This window comes from Balaenoptera ricei, chromosome 15 (assembly GCF_028023285.1).
Source record: "Balaenoptera ricei isolate mBalRic1 chromosome 15, mBalRic1.hap2, whole genome shotgun sequence".
NCBI classification, from domain to species: Eukaryota; Metazoa; Chordata; class Mammalia; order Artiodactyla; family Balaenopteridae; genus Balaenoptera; species Balaenoptera ricei.
Window position 1 is genome coordinate 52,913,966 of NC_082653.1, and position 17,274 is coordinate 52,931,239.

Sequence of the window (17,274 nt, forward strand, 5' to 3'; positions counted from 1 at the left end):
CATCCCTCAGTGGACATTTTCATCGGGTGTGGGGGGAGCAGAAACATGCCCCACATCATATACCTCCCCTCCGGCCACTCACCCCCCACCCCGGACCCCCCTTCAGGGCATTCTCACCAACCCCCCACTACGGCTGCCGTCCCCGCTGCTGTGCTGACGGACCCCCGAGTCCCCCTCCACCCCTCCTGTGTGGTCCTGGTGCCTGGACGGCGGGAAGGGAGTCCTTGGAGCAGAAGGGTGTGGCCACCTTCCAGGTCCCCCATCTCAACATGTCAGGACAGTGGCCCGGGCCACTCCCTGCCTCCCCTCCTGCCCTCAGGTCAAAGCCCACCCAGCCTGGCTCCCTGGGGGAGTGGACCCTTCTACAGCCCCACCGCCCACCACGCACAAGGGGCTGCACACAACTCCCATTTCGCTCCTGGTTGCCTATCCCCCATAGGGCCTGTCCACTAATTCCTCCAACTTAGCAGGGGCGAGAGGCCCTTGTGCCATCCCATTGCCGACACCTCGGATAAGACGCCGCCTTCCTGCAGGCGCCGCGAGGTAGGGGAGACGGGCTCTGCCTTCAGCGACCTCCACCTCACCAGTCTCCCACCTCCCTTCTCTCCCAGGCTTGGGAAAGGAGTTCTGGGAGCTCAGGCTAGGCTGAGTCTGGGGGATGGGGGGCCTGTGTCCTGGGCTTGAGGAGGTAGATGCAGCGTGGGGTGGGGTCCGTGGGTCTCATGCCAGGAGCCATGCTGCTCTAGGCTCTGAGAACGGGGCCCCGGCCCCCCTCGTTCCTCGGCTCCAGGCCTGGCTCCAGGCTCTCCCTCCCCCGACCCCCTCTCCCATTTCTCCCCAGGAGGCCCTGAGTTCCTGAGGACCCCTCTGGGGGGCAGCTTCCTGGTGTACGAGTCCTTCCTCTACAGGCGGGAGAAGGCGGCCGGGGAGAAGGTGTACTGGACGTGCCGGGACCAGGCCCGCATGGGCTGCCGCAGCCGAGCCATCACCCAGGGCCAGCGGGTCATGGTGATGCGCAGACACTGCCACCCGCCCGACCTGGGGGGCTTGGAGGCCCTGCGGCAGCGGGAGCAGCTCCCCAGCCCGGCCCAGAGGGAAGGCTCAGGTGTGGGTGAGAGGCGGGCGGGCAGGGGCCGGGCCCTGGTCTTCCTGCTGGCCCAGCAGCCCCTGGGGACAGCTCAGAACACAGGCTGGAGGCTGCCTGCTGGGACATTCCTCCTGTGGCCCATGTCCAGTGGTGTCTGTCCTCCCGGGCTGTGGGCTCCCTTAGGGCAGGGGCCACATCTGGACTCCGCACTAATGGTACTGGTCCTCATCTGGGATGGGCTGTCATTCGAGAAACCCACTCAGACCGCTGGAGAAAACGGGGCCAGGGGCTGCAGTGGCATTACTGGCAGCTGCAGGAAGTGCTCGGCACCCATTTGTGGGGCAGTGCTCCTGGACCTGGGGGACCCTCTGTCTCCCCTCTCCCTCCCCACCCCTGCCAGTGCCTTCGGGCCACCCCAACCCCAACATGTCAGGAGCTTTCAGTTCAGATTCTTAAAAGTCTCAAAAGGGAGAATTTGATTGGTTGCCTGCTGGCCGAGGGGAGGGTGGGCAGGGAGCCGGGAGGCCCCTAGTGCACTGTCCAGACCAACCATGGCCCTTCCAGAGTATTCCAGTTCAGCCCAGCCCCTGCCCTGGGGTGCTTGCTTGCCAGCCAGCATGGAGGCCGAGCAGGGTCAGGAGAGACCTGCAGGAAAGCTCAGTGTTTGGGCGGCTGCAGGGCCAGCCTCCCCGATAACACTACAGCCATCAGACAGCCAGTCTGCACTCCAGGGCATCAGGGCCGTGGTGGCCTGAGCTTCAGTCCCCAGGGCCCTGCAGCACAGGCTGGGGTGGGGGGCAGGGGCCAAAGTGGGACCTGTGGGGGTTGGGGGGTCTGCAGTTTCCTGGCTGGAGCTGGCTGGTGGGACAAAGGAAGCAGTCTCCGTCCCTGGCACCCAGGCTCTGTCCCCTGCTTCCAAGGCCCGGCCCAGGCACCCCACTCACACGTCATGTTCCTTCCAGAAACCCTCCAGCCCCTGGAGTTCCTGAGGACCTCTCTCGGGGGCAGGTTCCTGGTGTACGAGTCCTTCCTCTACAGGAAGGAGAAGGCGGCCGGGGAGAAGGTGTACTGGATGTGCCGGGACCAGGCCCGCATGGGCTGCCGCAGCCGGGCCATCACCCAGGGCCAGCGGGTGACCGTCATGCGCAGCCACTGCCACCTGCCTGACCTGGCGGGCCTGGAGGCCCTGAGGCAGCGGGAGCGGCTCCCCAGCCCGGCCCAGCAGGAGGACCCAGGTACAGACAGGAGTGGGGACGAGAGAGCTGTGGGTATCTTGGTCTCTGCCAGCCCGAGGTTCAGACACCTCAGGGAACAGGCACTGTCTGGGGACCTTTGTTCCCTGGCCTTCCTGCCTTTCCAGTCTTCTACCCCTCCTCTCTACTGGCTCCTTCTCCTGAACCTAGAAACACACCTAAATCGGTCCCATCCTTAAAACCAACTCCCCTTCTAACTGCCATTTTTCTCCTCTCTTTTATACTAAGAGGTCTTAACTTTTTATGGATGGTAGTATCTTTTGAAAATCTGATGAAAAAATATAGACCGCCCTAGAAGAATATACTAATGTGTGTGCACACACAAGCATGAGTGCTCCCGTGCACGCACACACACACGTAGTCTTGCAAATAATTAACTGTATCAAACTGAAAATGGGTTCCCTTCAGATAAACAGAATGTAAAACCAGTCTTTTTTTTTAATTTTTGAATTTTATTTTATTTATTTTTTATACAGCAGGTTCTTATTAGTTATCTATTTTATACATGTTAGTGTGTATATGTCAATCCCAATCTCCCAATTCATCACACCACCACACACCGCCCCCCGCCACTTTCCCCCCCTTGGTGTCCATACGTTCTCTACCTCTGTGTCTCTATTTCTGCCCTGCAAACCGGTTCATCTGTACCATTTTTCTAGTAAAACCAGTCTTTAGAAAGCATTATGTGTCTCATATTAATTCATGGAAATATTAAAGGCCACATCTTATAAAATACGGGAATGAATCCAAGTTGTATCAAACAAACAAAAGAAACTTGATTTCTGTTTTAAAAAAAAATTTTTTTCCATGAGAAAGCCACTGTTCAGCTTAACCAAGGAGGAGGCGCTGTGGTTTGCCTTTGTTGGGGTGAAGGGCGTGCCATCTTTGAGATTGTTGCCTCCCAGTCTTTTTGGTGACAAGGTGAAGACTGACTCAGGATCTCCAGCAGCTTATTTTACCAGGCATAGGTAGTTTTGGGCATCAGAAAACCAGAATTCCCCCAGTGACTCCCCCAATCAGAGTCATTCCACCTGGTTTTCTTCATCCTCAAGGCCTTGAGGTCATCGTTCCGGGAGGTGTGCCTTTGCCTCTGGCAGCTTCAACAAGAAAAGAATTATTAATCCATGTTTTCAATGTTTTTCCCTCAGAAAAGACAAAACTTCTGCCTGAAGTTCAACTGTGCTTCGAGACTTGTGCTCCTGAAAGCCAACAGAGCTATGGGTAACTGTATTACCAGAATCACAAATTACACAAAACTTAGTGACTAAGAACAACAAATATTTACTGTCTGTCACAGTGTCTGTGGGTCAAGATTTCAGGAGTGGTTGGGCGGGGTGGTTCTAGGGTTGAAGGAAAGATGTCAGTGGGGGTACACCCATCTGAAAACTTGAGTGGGGCTGGAGGAAGTGCTTCTAAATGGCCTGTTCACTCACATGGCTGTGGGCTGGAGGCCTCAGTTCCTCACCATGTAGACATTTCCTTAGGGCTGCTTGAGTGCCCTCAAACATGACAGCTATCTCCCCCCAAAACAAGTGATCCAAGGAATCCAAGGGAGAAGGCAGAGCATGAAGGAGACCACCACCTAAAGCAGAATTCACGTCCTTCTCAAGCACATGTGGGACAGTCCCCAGGATGGATCATATCTAGGCCATAAAACCAGACCTCACAAATTTATTTATTTATTTTAAATTATTTATTTATTTATTTGGTTGCACTGGGTCTTTAGTTGCGGCATGGGGGATCTTTGTTGCAGCATGCAGGATCTAGTTCCCTGACCGTGTACCAAACCCAGGCCCCCTGCATTGGGAGCGCAGAGTCTTAACAGCTGGACCACCAGGGAGGTCCCCAGACCCCACAAATTTAAAAGGATTGAAATCATACAAAGTATGTTGTCTGACCACAGTGGAAAGAAATTAGAAGTCAATAACAAAAAATTGGGGAAACTCACAAATACATGAAAGTTAAACAGCATACTTATAAGTATTACCAGTGACTCAAAGAAATTACAAGGGAAATTAGAAAATACTTTGAGGGGCTTCCCTGGTGGTCCAGTGGTTAAGACTCTGTGCTTCCATTGCAGGGGGCACAGGTTCAATCCCTGGTCAGGGAACTAAGATCCCACATGGTGCGTAGCGCAGCCAAAAAAAAATTTTTTTTTAATAAAAATTAAAAATAAAGATCTCGGGCTTCCCTGGTGGCACAGTGGTTATGAATCTGCCTGCCAATGCAGGGGACACGGGTTCGAGCCCTGGTCCAGGAAGATCCCACAAGCTGCAGAGCAACTAAGCCTGTGCGCCACAACTACTGAGCCTGCGCTGTAGAGCCCACGAGCCACAACTACTGAAGACCGCGCACCTGGAGCCCGTGCTCTGCAACAAGAGAAGCCACTGCAATGAGAAGCCCGCGCACCGCAAGGAAGAGTAGCCCCCGCTCGCCGCAACTAGAGAAAGCCTGCACGCAGCAATGAAGACCCAACGCAGCCAAAAATAAATAAATAAAATAAATAAATTTTTAAAAATAATAATAAAAAAATAAAGATCTCAAGTCAATAACTCAAACTTACATGTTAGAAAAAGAATGCTAGAAAAAGAAGAACAATGTAAACTTAAAGCAAGCAGAAGGAAGGAAATAATAGCTATTAGAATAGAAATTAATGGAATAGAGAATAGAAAAGTAGGGACTTCCCTGGTGGTCCCGTGGTAAAGAATCCGCCTTCTAATGCAGGGGACACGGGTTCGATACCTGGTCGGGGAACTAAGATCCCACATGCCACGGGGCAACTAAGCCCGTGTGCCACAACTACTGAACCCACGCGCCTCAACTAGTCAGCCCACATGCCGCAAACTACTGAGCCCATGCACTCTGGAGCCCGCGCACCACAACTAGAGAGATGCCCGTGCGCGGCAACGGAGAGCCCATGCGCAGCAACAAAAGATCCCACGTGCTACAACAAAGATCCTGTGTGCCGCAACTAAGACCCAACGCAGGCAAGAATACAATAAATAAATAAAATATTTTTTTTAATGTTAAAAAAAAAAGAAAATAGAGAAAGCTAACAAAATCAAAAGTTGTTTCTTTGAAAGGATCAACAAAATTGACAAACCTTTAGCTAGACCAGAAAAACCAATTATAAGGAAATACTGTGAACAATGGCATGCCAACAAATTAGATAACTTAGGTGAAATGAAAAAATTCCTAGAAAGCTACCAAACCTGATTCACGAAGAAATAGAAAATCTGAATAGACTTAAACCAAGTACAGAGATTGCATTAGTCATTTTAAAACTCCCCACAAGTTAAGACTCTGTGCTTCTGCTGCGGGGTGCACAAGTTCGATCCCTGGTCAGGGAACTAAGATTCCCACTTAGGCCTAGATGACTTAATTGATGAGTTCTACCATATATATATGTTATATATATATATAAAATATATATTTATAGATATAATATATATAAATATATATTTACATACTTATATACATAATATATATATATTCTTTTTTTTTTTGGCCACGCGGCATGTGGGATCTAGTTCCCTGACCAGGGATCGAACCCGGGCCCCCTGCATTGGAGGCATGGAGTCTTAACCACTGGACCAACAGGGGAGTCCCAAGTTCTACCATATATTTAAAGAAGATCCTTCAGATACTCTTCCCAAAAATAGAAAAGAGGGAACACTTCCCAACTCATCCTGTGAGGCCGGCAATACCCTGTTATCAAAACCAAGCAAAGGTGCTTCCCTGGTGGCGCAGTGGTTGAGAATCTGCCTGCCAATGCCGGGGACACGGGTTCGAGCCCTGGTCTGGGAAGATCCCACATGCCGCGGAGCAACTAGGCCCGTGAGCCACAACTACTGAGCCTGCGCATCTGGAGCTTGTGCTCCGCAATAAGAGAGGCCACGACAGTGAGAGACCCGCGCACCGCGATGAAGAGTGGCCCCCGCTCGCTGCAACTAGAGAAAGCCCTCGCACAGAAACGAAGACCCAACACAGCTAAAAAAAAATAATAAATAAATAATAAATAAATAAATAAATAAAAAACCAAGCAAAGACATCACAAGAAAAGAAAACTAGGGACTTCTCTGGTAGTCCAGTGGGTAAGACCCCATGCTCCTAGTGCAGGGGCCCTGGGTTCGATCCCTGGTTGGGGAACTAGATCCTGCATGCATGCCACAGTGAAGAGCCCACGTGCCGCAACTGAGACCTGGCACAGCCAAAATATATAAATTAATTAGTTAGTTAATTAATTTAAAAAAGAGAACTATAGAGCAATATCTCTTAGGAACATAGAAGCAAAAATTCTCAACAAAATGCCAGCAAACTGAATCCAGCAACATAAAAAAGGATCATACACCATGACCAAATGGGACTTATGCCAGGAATGCAAGATTGCTTTCCCAGCTGTAAATCAATATCATACAGCTTGTGTACAGAACAGGTTTAACACAGCAGGCCTGCAACTTCCGTCCTTAGAACAACCTGCTTGCAAGGCTGACCCTTAGCTTCCAGGGTCAAGGTCAAGGGTGCTTCCAGGACTTGACCCCGATACTGTCCCTAAGTGATAACAATTACTCACTCTTACCTGTTTGTACAAAAAAAAGCTATTTTTTTGCTGAACACTTGCTTTTCTTTGAGATTTTGGAATTTCAGTGACTGTAGTTCTTCACCCAGGTACCCTCTGCCTACAGGACTGACGCCCAATAAAAACCCTGGATCCCTAGTCTCAGGCAAGCTTCCCTGGTAGACAACACTTCCACATGTCATAACAACCAAAGAATAGATAAATTGGATTTCATCAAAGTTAAGAAACTTTAGTGCTCTTAGATAGCCTCAACCACCAGAGGGCAGACAACAGAAGCAAGAAAAACTATAATCCTGCAGCCTGTGGACCAAAAACCACAGTTACAGAAAGATAGAGAAGATGAAAAGGCAGAGGGCTATGTACCAGATGAAGGAACAAGAAAAAACCCCAGAAAAACAACTAAATGAAGCGGAGATAGGCAACCTTCCAGAAAAAGAATTCAGAATAATGATAGTGAAGATGATCCAGGACCTTGGAATAAGAATGGAGGCAAAGATTGAGAAGATGCAAGAAATGATTAACAAAGACCTAGAAGAATTAAAGAACAAACAAACAGAGATGACCAATACAATAACTGAAATGAAAACTACACTAGAAGGAATCAATAGCAGAATAACTGAGGCAGAAGAACGGATAAGTGACCTGGAAGACAGAATGATGGAATTCACTGCTGCGGAACAGACTAAAGAAAAAAGAATGAAAGGAAATGAAGACAGCCTAAGAGACCTCTGGGACAACATTAAACGCAACAACATTCGCATTATAGGGGTCCCAGAAGGAGAAGAGAGAGAGAAAGGACCAGAGAAAATATTTGAAGAGATTATAGTCGAAAACTTCCCTAACATGGGAAAGGAAATAGCCACCCAAGTCCAGGAAGCGCAGAGAGTCCCATACAGGATAAACCCAAGGAGAAACACGCCGAGACACATAGTAATCAAAGTGGCAAAAATTAAAGACAAAGAAAAATTATTGAAAGCAGCAAGGGAAAAACGACAAATAACATACAAGGGAACTCCCATAAGGTTAACAGCTGATTTCTCAGCAGAAACTCTGCAAGCCAGAAGGGAGTGGCATGATATACTTAAAGTGATGAAAGGGAAGAACCTACAACCAAGATTACTCTACCCGGCAAGGATCTCATTTAGATTTGATGGAGAAATCAAAAGCTTTACAGACAAGCAAAAGCTAAGAGAATTCAGCACCACCAAACCAGCTCTACAACAAATGCTAAAGGAACTTCTCTAAGTGGGAAACACAAGAGAAGAAAAGGACCTACAAAAACAAACCCAAAACAATTAAGAAAATGGTCATAGGAACATACATATCGATAATTACCTTAAACGTGAATGGATTAAATGCCCCAACCAAAAGACATAGACTGGCTGAATGGATACAAAAACAAGACCCATATATATGCTGTCTACAAGAGACCCACTTTAGACCTAGGGACACATACAGACTGAAAGTGAGGGGATGGAAAAAGATATTCCATGCAAATGGAAATCAAAAGAAAGCTGGAGTAGCTATACTCATATCAGATAAAATAGACTTTAAATTAAAGAATGTTACAAGAGACAAGGAAGGACACTACATAATGATCCAGGGATCAATCCAAGAAGAAGATATAACAATTATAAATATATATGCACCCAACATAGGAGCACCTCAATACATAAGGCAACTGCTAACAGCTATAAAAGAGGAAATCGACAGTAACACAATAATAGTGGGGGACTTTAACACCTCACTTACACCAATGGACAGATCATCCAAAATGAAAATAAATAAGGAAACAGAAGCTTTAAATGACACAATAGACCAGATAGATTTAATTGATATATATCGGACATTCCATCCAAAAACAGCAGATTACACGTTCTTCTCAAGTGCGCACGGAACATTCTCCAAGATAGATCACATCTTGGGTCACAAATCAAGCCTCAGTAAATTTAAGAAAATTGAAATCATATCAAGCATCTTTTCTGACCACAACGCTATGAGATTAGAAATGAATTACAGGGAAAAAAACGTAAAAAGGACAAACACATGGAGGCTAAACAATACGTTACTAAATAACCAAGAGATCACTGAAGAAATCAAAGAGGAAATCAAAAAATACCTAGAGACAAATGACAATGAAAACATGACGACCCAAAACCTATGGGATGCAGCAAAAGCAGTTCTAAGAGGGAAGTTTATAGCTATACAAGCCTACCTAAAGAAACAAGAAAAAGCTCAAGTAAACAATCTAACCTTACACTTAAAGAAACTAGAGAAAGAAGAACAAACAAAACCCAAAGTTAGCAGAAGGAAAGAAATCATAAAGATCAGAGCAGAAATAAATGAAATAGAAACAAAGAAAACAATAGCAAAGATCAATAAAACTAAAAGTTGGTTCTTTGAGAAGATAAACAAAATTGATAAACCATTAGCCAGACTCATCAAGAAAAAGAGGGAGAGGACTCAAATCAATAAAATCAGAAATGAAAAAGGAGAAGTTACAACAGACACTGCAGAAATACAAAGCATCCTAAGAGACTACTACAAGCAACTTTATGCCAATAAAATGGACAACCTGGAAGAAATGGACAAATTCTTAGAAAGGTATAACCTTCCAAGACTGAACCAGGAAGAAATAGAAAATATGAACAGACCAATCACAAGTAATGAAATTGAAACTGTGATTAAAAATCTTCCAACAAACAAAAGTCCAGGACCAGATGGCTTCACAGGTGAATTCTATCAAACATTTAGAGAAGAGCTAACACCCATCCTTCTCAAACTCTTCCAAAAAATTGCAGAGGAAGGAACACTCCCAAACTCATTCTATGAGGCCACCATCACCCTGATACCAAAACCAGACAAAGACACTACAAAAAAAGAAAATTACAGACCAATATCACTGATGAATATAGATGCAAAAATCCTCAACAAAATACTAGCAAACAGAATCCAACAACACATTAAAAGGATCATACACCACGATCAAGTGGGATTTATCCCAGGGATGCAAGGATTCTTCAATATACGCAAATCACTCAATGTGATACACCATATTAACAAATTGAAGAATAAAAACCATATGATCATCTCAATAGATGCAGAAAAAGCTTTTGACAAAATTCAACACCCATTTCTGATAAAAACTCTCCAGAAAGTGGGCATAGAGGGAACCTACCTCAACATAATAAAGGCCATATATGACAAACCCACAGCAAACATCATTCTCAATGGTGAAAAACTGAAAGCATTTCCTCTAAGATCAGGAACGAGACAAGGATGTCCACTCTCACCACTATTATTCAACATAGTTTTGGAAGTCCTAGCCACGGCAATCAGAGAAGAAAAAGAAATAAAAGGAATACAAATTGGAAAAGAAGAAGTAAAACTGTCACTGTTTGCGGATGACATGATACTATACATAGAGAATCCTAAAACTGCCACCAGAAAACTGCTAGAGCTAATTAATGAATATGGTAAAGTTGCAGGATACAAAATTAATGCACAGAAATCTCTTGCATTCCTATACACTAATGATGAAAAATCTGAAAGAGAAATTATGGAAACACTCCCATTTACCATTGCAACAAAAAGAATAAAATACCTAGGAATAAACCTACCTAGGGAGACAAAAGACCTGTATGCAGAAAACTATAAGACACTGATGAAAGAAATTAAAGATGATACCAACAGATGGAGAGATATACCATGTTCTTGGATTGGAAGAATCAACATTGTGAAAATGAGTATACTACCCAAAGCAATCTACAGATTCAATGCAATCCCTATCAAATTACCAATGGCATTTTTTACGGAGCTAGAACAAATCATCTTAAAATTTGTATGGAGACACAAAAGACCCCGAATAGGCAAAGCAGTCTTGAGGCAAAAAAATGGAGCTGGAGGAATCAGACTCCCTGACTTCAGACTATACTACAAAGCTACAGTAATCAAGACAATATGGTACTGGCACAAAAACAGAAACATAGATCAGTGGAACAAGATAGAAAGCCCAGAGATTAACCCACGCACCTATGGTCAACTAATCTATGACAAAGGAGGCAAAGATATACAATGGAGAAAAGACAGTCTCTTCAATAAGTGGTGCTGGGAAAACTGGACAGCTACATGTAAAAGAATGAAATTAGAATACTCCCTAACACCATACACAAAAATAAACTCAAAATGGATTAGAGACCTAAATATAAGACTGGACACTATAAAATTCTTAGAGGAAAACATAGGAAGAACACTCTTTGACATAAATCACAGCAAGATCTTTTTTGATCCACCTCCTAGAGTAATGGAAATAAAAACAAAAATAAACAAATGGGACCTAATGAAACTTCAAAGCTTTTGCACAGCAAAGGAAACCATAAACAAGACGAAAAGACAACCCTCAGAATGGGAGAAAATATTTGCAAATGAATCAACGGACAAAGGATTAATCTCCAAAATATATAAACAGCTCATTCAGCTCAATATCAAAGAAACAAACACCCCAATCCAAAAATGGGCAGAAGACCTAAATAGACATTTCTCCAAAGAAGACATACAGATGGCCACGAAGCACATGAGAAGATGCTCAACATCACTAATTATTAGAGAAATGCAAATCAAAACTACAATGAGGTATCACCTCACTCCTGTTAGAATGGGCATCATCAGAAAATCTACAAACAACAAATGCTGGAGAGGGTGTGGTGAAAAGGGAACCCTCTTGCACTGTTGGTGGGAATGTAAATTGATACAGCCACTATGGAGAACAATATGGAGGTTCCTTAAAAAACTAAAAATAGAATTACCATATGACCCAGCAATCCCACTACTGGGCATATACCCAGAGAAAACCGTAATTCAAAAAGACACATGCACCCGAATGTTCATTGCAGCACTATTTACAATAGCCAGGTCATGGAAGCAACCTAAATGCCCATCAACAGACGAATGGATAAAGAAGATGTGGTACATATATACAATGGAATATTACTCAGCCATAAAAAGGAACGAAATTGAGTCATTTGTTGAGACGTGGCTGGATCTAGAGACTGTCATACAGAGTGAAGTAAGTCAGAAAGAGAAAAACAAATATCGTATATTAATGCATGTATGCGGAACCTAGAAAAATGGTACAGATGAGCCAGTTTGCAGGGCAGAAGTTGAGACACAGATGTAGAGAATGGACATATGGACACCAAGGGGGGAAAACTGCGGTGGGGTGGGGATGGTGGTGTGCTGAATTGGGCGATTGGGATTGACATGTATACACTGATGTGTATAAAACTGATGCCTAATAAGAACCTGCAGTATAAAAAAACAAACAAAACAACTAATACTAAACTTTCATTGGGCTATTTGTATGGAAACATGTTAATATAAATGTTTCAGACATTACATGAAATTTCTAAAAATCTTATATTTGTATTTGTATGGAAATATGTATGGAAATATGTTAATATAAATGTTTCAGACATTACATGAAAAAAAAAAAAAAAAAAAAAGAAACTTTAGTGCTTCAGGACTTCCCTGGTGGCACAGTGGTTAAGAATCCGCCTGCTAATGTAGGGGACATGGGTTCGAGCCCTGGTCCGGGAAGATCCCACATGCCACGGAACAACTAAGCCCGTGCGCCACAACTACTGAGCCTGCTCTCCAGAGCCTGCGAGCTACAACTACTGAAGCCCGCGTGCCACAACTACTGAAGCCCACGCTCCTAGAGCCCGTGCTCCACAACAAGAGAAACCACTGCAAGGACAAGCCTGTGCACCACAATGAAGAGAAGCCCCCACTTGCTGCAACTAGAGAAAGCCCGCGCACAACAATGAGGACCCAACACAGCCAAAAATTAAAAAATTTAAAAAAAAACAAACTTTAGTGCTTCAAATGATACCATCAAGAAAGTGAAAAGACAATCCACATAATGAGAGAAAATATTTGCAAATCATATCTGATAGAGGACTTGTATCCAGAATATATAAAGAATTCTTAGGGAATTCCCTGGGAGTCCAGCAGTTAGGACTCAGAGCTTTCACTGCCAGGGCCCAGTTCAATGCCAGGTCGGGGAACTAAGATCTCGCAAACCGCAACAATAAAAAGACAAATAACCCAATTAACACGTGGGCAAAGGATGTGAATAGACAGTTTTTATTTCAAAGATTTTATTTCTTTTATGAAGTTCAAGATATACTAATGGCCAATAAGCACAATTAAAGATGTTCAACGTCATTAGCCTTAGGAAATGCAAATCAAAACTACAATGAGGGGGCTTCCCTGGTGGCGCAGTGGTTGAGAATCTGCCTGCCAATGCAGGGGACGCGGGTTCGAGCCCTGGTCTGGGAAGATCCCACATGCCGCGGAGCAACTCGGCCCGTGAGCCACAATTACTGAGCCTGCGCGTCTGGAGCCTGTGCTCGGCAACGAGAGGCCGCAATAGTGAGAGGCCCGCGCACCGCGATGAAGAGTGGCCCCCGCACCATGATGAAGAGTGGCCCCCGCTTGCCACAACTAGAGAAAGCCCTCGCACAGAAACGAAGACCCAACACAGCCATACATACATACGTACATACATACATACATAAAAAGAATGTAAGCAGACAAGAATAGCATTAAAAAATTTTTTAAAAATTAAAAAAAAAAAAAAAAAAAACTACAATGAGGGGCTTCCCTGGTGGTGCAGTGGTTAAGAATCCGCCTGCCAATGCAGGGGACATGGATTCGAGCCCTGGTCTGGGAGGATCCCACATGCTTCGGAGCAACTAAGCCCATGCGCCACAACTACTGAAGCCCACGCTCCTAAAGCCCATGCTCCGCAACAAGAGAAGCCACCACAATGAGAAGCCCACGTACCGCAACGAAGAGTAGCCCCTGCTCACCGCAACTAGAGAAAGCCCGTGCACAGCAATGAAGACCCAATGCAGCCAAAAAAAAAAAAAAAAAAACCAAAAAACTACAATGAGCTAGCATTTCACACCCACTAGGATGGCTAAATCAAAAAGACAGACAATAACAAGTGTTTACAAGGATGTGGAGAAATTGGAACCTTCATACTTTCTTGGTGGGAATGTAAAATGGCACACCTACTTTGGAAAACAGTCTGGCAGTTCCTCAAAATGTTAAACATAGGGATTTCCATGGCAGTCCAGTGGTTGGGACTCCGCACTTCCAGTGCGGGAGGTGAGGGTTCAATCCCTGGTCGGGGAAACTGCATGCTGCGTGATGCAGCCAAAAAAAAAAAAAAGTTAAACATAGAGTGTTTGTTCACCCAGTAATTCCACTTCTAGTTGTACACCCAAGAGAATTGAAAACATGTGTCCATAAAAACTGTATACCAATGTTCATATCAACATTAAACATAATAGCCAAAAAGTGAAAACCCAAAATATCCATCAATGGTTGAATGAATAAATAAAACTTGGTTCATTCATACAATGAAATATTATTTGGCCATAAAAAGGAATGAAGAACTGACATACACTACAACACGGATGAACCTCAAAAACGTGATGATAAGTGAAAGAAGCCAGACACAAAAGACCACAACTTGTATGATTCCATTTCTATGAAATGTCCAGAGTAGGCAAATCTATGGAGATAAAAAGTAGATTAGGGACTTCCCTGGAGGTCCAGTGGTTAAGAATCCACCTTCCAATGCAGGGGACGCAGGATTGATCCCTTGTCAGGGAACTAAGATCCCGCATGCGGAGGCGCAACTAAGCCCGCGCTCTGCAACTGCAGAGCCCACGCACTCTGGAGTCTGCGTGTCACAACTAGAGAGAAGCCCACACGCTGCAACGAGGAGCCCACACTCCACAACGAAAGATCCCACACTCCACAACGAAAGCTCCCACGTGCCTCAACTAAGACCTGACACAGCCAAAAGTAAATAAATAAATAAATATTAAAAAAAAAAATTAAATTAGTTGTTGCCTAGGGTGAGGAATGTTGGGGGGGGTGTAGCTAAAGGGTATGAAGTTATTTATTTATGTTTTTTTTTTGGCCACACCGCATGGCCTGTAGGATCTTAGTTCCTCGACCAGGGATTGAACCCGCGCCCTTGGCAGTGAAAGCTCGGAGTCCTAACCACTGGACCACCAGGGAATTCCCAATCTCACGTTTTAAAGGAACTGCTGTGATGCATGTATATGAGTGTGTATAAAAATGATCTGGTTGATGGTGATCTCTAGGGGAAAGGGATTACAGGAATCCTTAACTTTCTTGATTATCTCTTTCCACCACGTTTGGATTTCATGGATATCATGAATGTGTGTTTCTTTGTCATCAGGAAGGTGGAAGGTACACATCTGGACAGCGAGTCCCAATGAGGCCAGCCTCCTCCCGGACTCAGCAGAGGAACCTCACGTGCCGCCTGCGTCAAGGATGCTCCAGGTCCACACAGAACCCCGGCATTTCCCACCCGGTTAGATTTTGCTCGACAAAACCTCTCTTTCACTCTTCCAAAGCATCCACGGCCTTCACATTTCCTCAAGAGGCCTCCCAGGAGGAACGCTTCGATGGTGTATCCCTGCTGACAAAGAAGAGCCCCAGGAGCTGGTGGCCCGCAGCTGTGTATGACGTGGAGTGACGTGGGGAGGGCCACGGCCACCAAAAGCTCTGAGGAAGGAAGCATCGTTCACAAAGACACCTGCCCCTGCCCTGGTGCAAATTCCCATCCGTTTTCAGAGCCCACGGCTTTGCCAAGGGCTTTCCTGTTGGGTGTGGCCCTGCTTCGGCTCCACAAAGTGGAAAATCATCGTGGAGGCCACTTCAAGACGAAGGTGGGGCACGTTTGGGGAAGTTCCTGCTTCTTCAGGCTGAGCTGCCCTGTGCGGTTCCAGCCGCCCCAGGTGTTTTCCGGGCAGGTGCCAGGTGGGCCTTCATGCTCCTTGGCTATCTGCTGCCGGGGTGTGGCTGTCCCATTAACAGAGCAGGCCGAAACCAGAGGCCTTGCTACACCCTCTGTTAGAGTTCCCTTTGCTGTTTTCCAACTTAAATTAAACCCAGTGTCCACGATCCCCTGGGCAGGTGTTGTTCGGGCCCTGGAAGCCAGCCTGATGGCTGCAGGAAGCCAGCGCTGGGCAAACTCCACCGGGGTCGCCCACGTTCGCCTGATGCAGGAGGAGAGGCAGATCCCAATGACAGCGGGCGCAAACCCTTCTCCCGTCTGATGGCACGGCAGGGAGCCGGCCTGCAGGGAGCAGTGGGCCCATGTCCCCCACGAACTCCAGAGGCTGCTGCTTGCTAACAGGGCCGCATCCTCCCCAGCGGGCTCCTTGAATTGCAGGGGGAGCACACGGTGCAGGCTCCCTCCCGCCAAGCTGGCCACGCAGCCTGCCGTCCAGCCATGGGACAGTGACAGCTCAGACACCCCCCCACTGTCCCTCTGCCTATACACTTCCCGCAATAAACCTGATTTTATATCTTACTGTGTAGAGCTGCTGTGTGTCCACATGCCCTTTGCAGCAACAGATGGCCACCAGAAAGGCATACACTCCACATGTCTCAGTGCCACGTGGTGGGAAGTGATGGAGTTTGGCTGGGCAGAGGGAAGCCTCCACACCTGGGGCAGCGTCTCTGGTCACCTGGCCCAGGTGCCCGCTGGACTAGGAGTGGGTGGGAGTCCTCGGAAAGGTTGCTGAGGGGTCTGCTCCCAGCCCACGGGGGGACAGTGCAGCTTCTGCTGGCCATTCCCCAGCCCCCGTGGAGCTGAAAGAGAGGCCTTGATCCTCTGCTGATTCATCCCAAGTCCTCCTTGACTTGTTTTCATAAGCTGGGACAAGCTTGAAGTGGAACTGGCACCCCCAAGCCAGGGCAACCTTGACCCCCAAGACCCTGGCTACATCCCCAGGCAGGTAACTGTCCCATCTCTTGACCCGACTGCCGGCTCCATGGGGCCCTCACCCACCAGCCTGGCCAGCAGTCATGAAGATGGTCCAGCAACGTGATAGCCCCACCTCCCAGGTAGGAGGCAGGCACCTGCCAAGAGACCCATCGTGCTGCTGGCCGCCTGCAATGGACACGCAACACAGGGGCTATGTTTCGGGCAGTGCTCTTGGCCATGGAGCACGCTGCCCGGAGAGAGTGAACTGCCCGTGGCCAAGGCCAAAGACAGCCCTGTGGGAACAGATGCACCCCAATCCCAGACCCACAGATGTGCACATCCACGGGAGGCGACCACACTTATAGAAAGGCACCTGAACTTAAAAGGACAGTCAAGTCTGTGCCAGCACCAGCTGGGTCTCTGCTCAGTTCCACACAAAGAGGAATGTCACACAGGCCTGAAGTGCCCGGCGAGAAGCACCAAGTCCCAGCAGCCAATGTCACCCGAACGCCTGCAGGGTCACTGGTTTCCCACCCGC

The 17,274-nt window shown here is 46.6% G+C and overlaps 1 protein-coding gene across 6 annotated transcripts in view; it reads left to right on the forward strand.

Annotated features, from left to right (window-relative positions):
• Positions 1 to 16,340, forward strand: part of FLYWCH1 (FLYWCH-type zinc finger 1) — a 34,848-nt gene extending 18,508 nt beyond the window's left edge. For 4 of the 6 annotated variants that reach the window (XM_059895750.1, XM_059895753.1, XM_059895751.1 and 1 more), the window contains 4 exons: positions 842 to 1,105; positions 2,050 to 2,322; positions 3,489 to 3,561; positions 15,201 to 16,340. In XM_059895750.1, the coding sequence (XP_059751733.1) occupies positions 842 to 1,105; positions 2,050 to 2,322; positions 3,489 to 3,561; positions 15,201 to 15,240 (650 nt within the window). In that variant the 3' untranslated portion in view covers positions 15,241 to 16,340. Of the gene's footprint in view, positions 1 to 841; positions 1,106 to 2,049; positions 2,323 to 3,488; positions 3,566 to 15,200 lie in introns of those variants that run through there. The other 2 variants (XM_059895754.1, XM_059895755.1) reach the window with 1 other exon arrangement.
• Positions 16,341 to 17,274: the final 934 nt, after the last annotated feature.